Genomic DNA, 8,365 nt, shown 5'->3' on the forward strand with positions numbered 1-8,365 from the left:
GCAATTATTGATTGCAAGTTAGCACGTGAACTATTTTCTTGGAAAGCGCACACGTGCAAACTCGCTTAGTCCTCAGAAAGCAACTGGCTGCTATTAGTTGTCCTAGCTGCGAACTGCCAGGTAAACAACGAACTCGGTGGACAAAAGCTGTTCCGCGTTCCTCGGTAACTAAGGGCAACCCTGGGCTTCCGGATGTGACGTCAGCGTTCCTTTCTCCTGTTCTTCCGTATATCGACGGAACGCTGGGCTCCCGGATTTGGTTGTTGTGTACGTGGACCAAACCAGCGCATGCGCATGCAGGGTCTCGGGCTCAGCTGTGCGGGAAGAGCTGAGGGTAGCGTCCCGGGCTCGCGGGAGGCAGTCGCGGTCATGGCCGCCCGCTGACAGGGCCAGCTAAGGGGAAGAGGGGGTTGAAGCCGTTCTTCTGCACCCTTCCCCGTGCCCGAGGCCTTCTCTCTTGGTGCTGTCGCCGCCACCGCGGCGGCTGAGGCGGGGCGATGAGTTGGTTTAACGCCTCCCAGCTCTCCAGCTTCGCTAAGCAGGCCCTGTCCCAGGCGCAGAAGTCCATCGACAGGGTCTTGGACATCCAAGAAGACGAACCGAGCGCCTGGGCCGAGACCATTCCATACGGAGAGCCGGGTAAGGGGGAGAGGAGCTGGGCTCCTGCGGGCTTCTCTTCTCCAGAGGCAAACGGGTTAAACGGTGTTGTAGCGAGGGATCATTCTTCGTTGAGAGAGTTCTCAGAAAGTGATTTTTCCCCGGCCCCTTCCTAAATGTTTTATTCAGTCTCCACGTTCGTCTTTACTGTTTCCTGCGGGAACATCCAAGCCCCAGGTTCTTCCTTGCCGTTGACCCTGCAGTGCGGGTCCTGTCGACTTCAGTGACATGGACTTGATTTGTCGGTCTTGTCCCTAAGCATCCCCCATCAGCTCACCTCTCTAGCACAGCCTTCCTGATCTTGGAATTGCTTGGCGCCTGGGGCACTTTTGGATCCAAGGTCTGAAGTGTGTAGCAGACCAGGAAGGAAAGAACAATCGCTAACATTTAGTGAACATTTCGTGCTCGATGGCGCTGTAATGTGCTTTTTTATGTCTTAAGAACAACTCTTGAGTTAGGTTGGTTAATATCTGTGTTGTACAGAAGAGGAAAATGAGGCCCAGATGGCTCTAGGTCACACATGGGGTGAGGTGCACAATAAACCCCCGGAATCTCTACCCTGCGCCTTTTGGATTGTATCACTTTTTTATTTCTAAATACCTAAGTCTGTCAGTCACAGACCTTGAGTTTGACTTTTCAGGCATTTTCAGTTACTTTTGTCTCTTAAATCTTTAAGGAATAGTTTAGCATTTTGATGTGTGGGGCGAAGATTTGCAGGTTTGGGGAGATTGACCCGCTGTGTGAAAAAGGATAAGTTATTCTTGACTACTGTTTCTGGTTTCTGTTTTTAATTTTACATGAGTAAAAAAGTCAGGACCTAAATTTGAATTACCTTATTTTAAGATATATTGGTCCATGTGCCTATATCTTGGTCTTACTGCTTTTTACAAGATATTATGCGACCTCACTGGAGTAGCTCAACTTGTTTGTACCCCATATTTTTAATTCCTAAACTTGTACCCCGTATTTTTAATTCCTAAACTCTAGGAAAGATGTAAGTTTCAAATATAAGGATACTTGTTTGCTGAAATCTGGGTTTGAATTATGATTTACAATTTATTTTTGAAAACAGGTAGTCCAGGATAGACTTAGATTTTAGTGAAAGGCTACACATGTTTAGTAATCATCTCCTAAATTTTAGATTACAAAAATGACCATAAGTCTTAAGAATTGAGTAATTTCAATGAATGTCAGATACCTCTGGAATTACATAAATTATTCTCTCCAAGAGGTAAAATTAATTCCTGTCATTTATTAAAATGATGTTAATCAGTAAACCTAATCTTGCTTGTTCATTTGCATCTTTAATTATTTTCTCTGTATTTCATTTTTTATAGTGTATTGCACAGATGGATGTTAAACTATGTCTCCAAACCAAAGTTTTATATCAATACATACTTTCATCCTAATTGCCTTTGAAGTCATATTAAATGACAATCTTTACTATAGAGGGTGATAATTTTTAGGAGCTTTTAGTTACACAAGTCACTCCTTACCAACTTCTAATTGTATAAGATTTGTGGTAATACTGATCAACCCCTGTCACCTCCCCACTTTTTTTTTGAGAAGAGTCTCCCTCCATCATCCTGGGTTGAGTGCAGTGGTGTCACTCAGTGCTGTTTGCTTATCTCACACTCATGGGTTCAAGTGATCCTCCTGCCTCAACCTCTCAATGCTGAGACAAAAGGGGCATGCCACCACACCTGCCTAATTTTTTCTGTAATGTTTTTGGTAGAGACAGGGTCTTGTTCTTGCTAAGCTGGTCTTGAACTCCTGACCTCAAGCAGTCCTCCCACCTTGGCCTCTCAGAGTAGTAGAACTATAGGTGAGAGACACTGTGCCTGGCTTCAACCACTTTTTAATTTATAAAAGAAAAAAATTTTAAAGAGATGTTTTAAACATTTTAGTGACTACTATTTTTTTATCATCAGGTTTTTAGTAATAGCTGTTTTTATGACTGATATGATAATTATCTTTTCCTCTAAGAAGATTGTTATTTATTTTCTTTGTAGTGTTTTTCAACAACCCTAGATGTCAGCTACCTACCTCCTATATACAAGAACAGTAGTTCTTTAAAAATGTACATTTTTCAAAATCAAATTCATGATGATCTTCTAATTTCTGTAATAATTTAGAATTTAGAAAAGGAAGAAAACTTTCTTTTAGAGTGGGTTTGGTAAGTGGGACTTGGAGAATGGGATTGTCATTGACAATATGAAAATAGGTTTATTCTCTAGAACTTAACTGTTCTCATTAGTTTAATTAAATGTTTGGAAAAGAACATTTTTCACTGATGTCTTAGCTTCAGTTTTGAGTGTTGCCCTCTGTATAGCTCATACCTATATTTTACTATTGATTTTATAAGAATAAAATTAACATGAAACTGATTAAATAAGTAGGGCCATTTTGTAGGGACTGTACATTGCTTAAAAGTAAGTATGCTGCCTTTTACTATGAATGAAATGAACATATGAAATGAATCATATTTATCTTGGACTTAACCATGTGTTATAAAAACATATGCCATTACTTCCTTAATTTGTTGTGGGAGGGAAAAATGTACTTGTTTCTGGTAGTCTAGGCTAGGTCTACTCTTTTATCTATGCTCCAACTTTCTCTGGGCAGATTCAACATCACTTTTCTGATTTAAGGCCCAAAGTTAACTGAGCTATAAATGATGTGGTAAGCAAGGGGGAGGTTTAACTGATGCAAATTATGGATTGTATTTCATAGGGGTTTTTATTCTAAATTTATATTTGTAATGATTATAATGATGCTTGAAATGTTTATATATATATATGTATATATAGAGTTCTTTTCCTTTTTAATTTTTTTTGCTGTTGTTGTTAAAGGAATAAGTCCTACTGTCAGTGGAGGATGGGATACTTCAAGTTGGGGGTTGAAATCAAACAGCGAACCTCAGAGTCCACCAATAGCCTCTCCTAAAGCAATTACAAAGCCAGTTCGGAGGACTGTAGTAGATGAATCTGAAAATTTCTTCAGTGCCTTTCTTTCTCCAACGGATGTCCAGACCATTCAGAAGAGTCCAGTGGTATCAAAACCTCCAGCTAAATCACAGCGACCAGAAGAAGAAGTCAAAAACACCTTACAGGAATCCTTACATACTGGACAGGCAAGAACTACTGAAACAAATGAATCAAAAGTAAATGACTCTTCTTTGTGCGTATCAGGGGAAACTCTCGCAGAAGATACTCCACCAACTAAAACTGAAGGCAAACGTGAAGAATCTGTTAATAAAGAATCTGATATGAAGGTGCCAACTGTTCATTTGAAAGTATCTGAAAGTGTAGTTAATGTAAAAACGACTACAGAAAATGTATCTAATATATCTACACAGTCTCTCACAGCAGAAACAAAGGACCTGGCTTTAGAAGCTAAGGAACAAAAACATGAAGACAGACAGAGCAATACACCTTCCCCTCCTGTGAGTACCTTCTCATCAGGTACTTCTACCACCAGTGATATTGAAGTTTTAGATCATGAAAGTGTGATAAGTGAGAGCTCAGCAAGTTCGAGACAAGAGACTACAGATTCAAAATCAAGTCTTCATTTGATGCAGACATCTTTTCAGCTTCTCTCTGCGTCTGCTTGTCCTGAATATAATCGTTTAGATGATTTTCAAAAACTCACTGAGAGTTGCTGCTCGTCTGATGCTTTTGAAAGAATAGACTCATTTAGTGTGCAGTCATTAGATAGCCGGAGTGTAAGTGAAATAAATTCAGATGATGAATTGTCAGGCAAGGGATATGCTTTAGTGCCTATTATAGTTAATCCTTCAGCACCAAAAACTAAGGTAATTGAATCTGTTGAAGGAAAATCTGAAGAAGTAATAAATGAAACATTAATTATACCCACTGAGGAAGCAGAAATGGAAGAAAGTGGACGAAGTGCAACTCCTGTTAACTGTGAACAGCCTGATACCTTGGTTTCTCCTGCACCAATAAATGAAGGACAGACTGTCTCAGACAAGGTGGCCGAGCAATGTGAAGCTTCTGAAAGTCAGCCAGAAGTGCTTTCTGAGAAGGAAGATGTTTGCAAGGTAACTCTATAGAATTGAAGGGATGTTTTTAGACCTGCCTTCTAGAGAGTAAATCATTTGTTTTAAAATGTTTTCTTTGGTACGTAATAATCAGTATCAATTTTAGAAAACATATATTTTGACATTTCAGCATACTAGACATTGCTTACTAGACATTGCCTAATTGTTTTCCAAAGTGGTTTGTTAATTTATATTCTTACCAGCTATGTGATTGAGTATGAATTTATACTCTCCTACCAGCTTTGTAAGAGCTTTATCGTTCTGTATCTACTGTGTTCCCAAAATTGTTTTTAATTGTTTTTATGAAGTAGTGCTGTTTTATTTATTGTAGTGATTAGGTTACCTTTACTACTCATTGCCTGCATGTAAAAATGGTCTTTTTTAAAGTTAAATGTTTTAACTTTCATATATTCTCTTTATCTAGACAGTTGAATTGTTTAAAATTGAACAATTACTGATACTATTTGAAATTTCCCCAAGGCAATTATGTTAGAGTAAGTTGCTATTTCAGTATAACTAAACACAAAAATTTCCATCTTATGTCTCTATTGCTAAGTCCTTATCACCTTAAAATTCTCTTATGCTATGCTTACTAGCATGTCAGTCTCCAAAGGACTGTTTTCTTATGTTAAGTATCTTCAACCCCTTTGCAGGTAGATGGACCAAAATAAACCTAAATGTTTGGTTTTTCTTATATCTGAATTTGTTTTTTATATGTTTACACTTATTTGTAGCAGATCTGAAATGAGAATTTAGTCTTTATATTAGTTATTCATGCTTTTCTATGAATATTTTAGTATTAATATTTTCATAGCTATATAAGGAATATATCTCCTTATATTACTTCAGTTTATTATCACTTTGTGTCACTTTTGATATCTCCTGTTGATAGCTATATCTCACCTGAATGAAAAAAGGAAATGTTCAAGAAACAAAGGCATTGCTTAGGAATGGCAGATTGCTTCTACCTAATACATACAAAAGTAAAGTGATGTAAATTCTTTTACTGAGATTGAGTCACACTTTGGGTTTTTCCTATGATTTTTTTAGATAGAAATTGAGTTGGATCTGGCATCTCTGATAGACTTCTGAAATATAGGATGCCTTGAAGAAATGTATTGACTTATTTAATATAAAAAGTGTGAAATTGGTTACCTAGGTTTAATATTATTCAGAAATAAAATCCCAAGCAATATTATTCCAATGAGTAATAATTATACACTATAAAATATATGATAGCACTTTGAATTCCTAAAAACCAACATTAATTACTATACTTAAGATATTTTTGACACCTGTAGTCCCAGCTACTTGGGAGGCTGAGGCACAAGAATAGCTTAAGCCCAAGAGTTTGAGTTTGCTGTGAGCTGTGACGACCGTGGTATTCTACCGAGGGCAACATAGTGAGACTCTGTCTCAACAAAAAAAAGATTTTTTAGTTTTTCAGTATACTTAAGAAGGTAATTGATTTCTGAATTAATCTAGACCTAGCCTCCTGGGTAAGACTTTTGGTTTTTGAATCCAAAAGGCACCCTTCCTCCCTTTTGTATACATAAGTTTATCACTACATTAGTAGGACCTAAGGAATAAGGTATTCTAAACACTAATTTTTGTTTAGCTTTATACTGATACATTTTTGAGGTTTTAAAATTACAGTCCTATGGGTTTTCTAAAATTTTTTTTTTTGGCGGGGGCTGGGTTTAAACCCACCACCTCTGGCATATGGGGCCGGTTCCCTACTTCTTTGACACATAGGCACTGCCCTGGTTTTCTAAAATTGTATTTTTAAAATGCAGTATATGATATACTAAGAAAATGACATGTTTGGGTTAAAGAATAATAAGGAATATAGGCACTTATATATCCATTACTAAGCTAAGATACAGACTATTACCAGAGGCTTTGAAATCCCCCCTCTCTTTTGTTTTTTTGGGACAGGGTCTCACTATGTGGCCCTTGGTAGAGTGCTGTGACATCATAGCTCACAGCAACCTCAAACTCTTGGGCTTAAGCAATTCTCTTGCCTTAGCCTCCCAAGGAGCTGGGACTATAGGCCCCCGCCACAATGCCCAGCTAGTTTTTTTTGTTGTTGCAGTTGGCATTGTTGTTTAGCTGGCCCAGGCCAGGTTCAAACCCACCAGCCTCGGTGTATGTGGCTAGCACCATAACCACTGTGCTATAGGCACTGAGCTTGAAGCCCCTTTTTGACATTCTTGATTTCATCTCTCTCCCTTCCTCTTTTGGTGGATGTACAGACTGTATACAGGCTGCTCTAAATCTTCTTGTATGTGTTGCCTAGTATATAGTCATGTGAGGGTTTTTTCCTTTCCAAAGGTGGAATATTTTAGAGGTATGCAGCTCCCCTACTAGACATTGCCTAATTGTTTTCCAAAGTGGTTTGTTAATTTATATTCTTTTTTTTTTTTTTTTTGAGACAGAGCCTCAAGCTGTCCCCCTGGGTAGAGGGCTGTGGCATTACAGCTCACAGCAACCTCCAACTCCTGGGCTCAAGCGAGTCTCCTGCCTCTGCCTCCCAAGTAGCTGGGACCACAGGCGCCCGCCACAACGCCCGGCTATTTTTTGGTTGCAGCCGTCATTGTTGTTTGGCGGGTCCAGGCTGGGGATTTGAACCCGCGACCTTAGGTGTACGTGGCTGGCGCCTTAGCTGGTTGAGCTATAGGCGCCGAGCCGTTAATTTATATTCTTACCAGCTATGTGATTGAGTATGAATTTATACTCTCTTACCAGCTTTGTAAGAGCTTTATTGTTTTGTATCCACTGTGTTCCCAGTATTGTTTTTAATTATTTTTAGGAAGTAGTGCTGTTTTATTTATTGTAGTGATTAGGTTACCCTTACTCATTGCCTGCATGTAAAAATGGTCTTTTTTTAAAGTTAAATGTTTTAACTTTCATGTATTCTCTTTATCTAGACAGTTGAATTTCTGAATGAGAAACTGGAGAAAAGAGAGGCTCAGTTATTATCTCTTAGTAAAGAAAAAGCACTTCTAGAAGAAGCTTATGATAACCTGAAAGAGTAAGTATTTTACAAATGTGAGTAACTTGATACATTTTGTGGCGGTCCATATGCTTATTTTTTAAATTTTTATTAAATCATAGCTGTATACAATAATGTAGTCAAGAATATTTTTGAAATTAAAATGTTTTATAATTTAACCTGTTTGTAATTATTGAAAATTGTATAGCATTTCAACTATAACCTTCCTTACAGTTAATACTCTATCTTTATCATATTATCTTTGGCATTGAAGAGAGGTGTTTTGCAAAAACCAGAGACAAAATGTTCCCTTTATAATGAAATAATCCTTTGGTATTAGAGATTTAAACAGGCATGTAAGGAAAAATGTGATATTTTAACTTAAAAATTACTGAGTATTAGTTTCTTTTAAGAAGGTGATTGGGAAAATGTGACAAAAGAAGACTGAGAATTGAAATATTAACTTCTTATTTTTACACATCAAATATTGGTCACATTTTCACTTTCTAATGTGTTTTCTCTGAGGTGTTTTAAAATAAATTTAACAAGTAATTTTTCTCTTAAAAGTTAACAAGGCTCGGCGCCTATAGCTCAACCGGCTAAGGCGTCAGCCACGTACACCTAAGGTGGCGGGTTCGAATCCCCAGCCCGGA

The 8,365-nt window shown here is 37.9% G+C and overlaps 1 protein-coding gene across 1 annotated transcript in view; it reads left to right on the forward strand.

Moving 5' to 3' along the window:
* The first annotated feature begins 217 nt into the window (after positions 1–217).
* TMF1 (TATA element modulatory factor 1) overlaps positions 218–8,365 on the forward strand; it is a 33,865-nt gene continuing 25,717 nt past the window's right edge. The window contains exons 1-3 of the mRNA XM_023510658.1: positions 218–639; positions 3,510–4,717; positions 7,648–7,751. Coding sequence (XP_023366426.1) covers positions 498–639; positions 3,510–4,717; positions 7,648–7,751 — 1,454 coding nt within the window. The 5' untranslated portion in view covers positions 218–497. The remainder of the gene's footprint in view (positions 640–3,509; positions 4,718–7,647; positions 7,752–8,365) is intronic.

The sequence above is a fragment of the Otolemur garnettii genome, unplaced genomic scaffold (assembly GCF_000181295.1).
Source record: "Otolemur garnettii isolate 467f Iridium unplaced genomic scaffold, OtoGar3 scaffold00015, whole genome shotgun sequence".
In the NCBI taxonomy this organism is placed as follows: domain Eukaryota; kingdom Metazoa; phylum Chordata; class Mammalia; order Primates; family Galagidae; genus Otolemur; species Otolemur garnettii.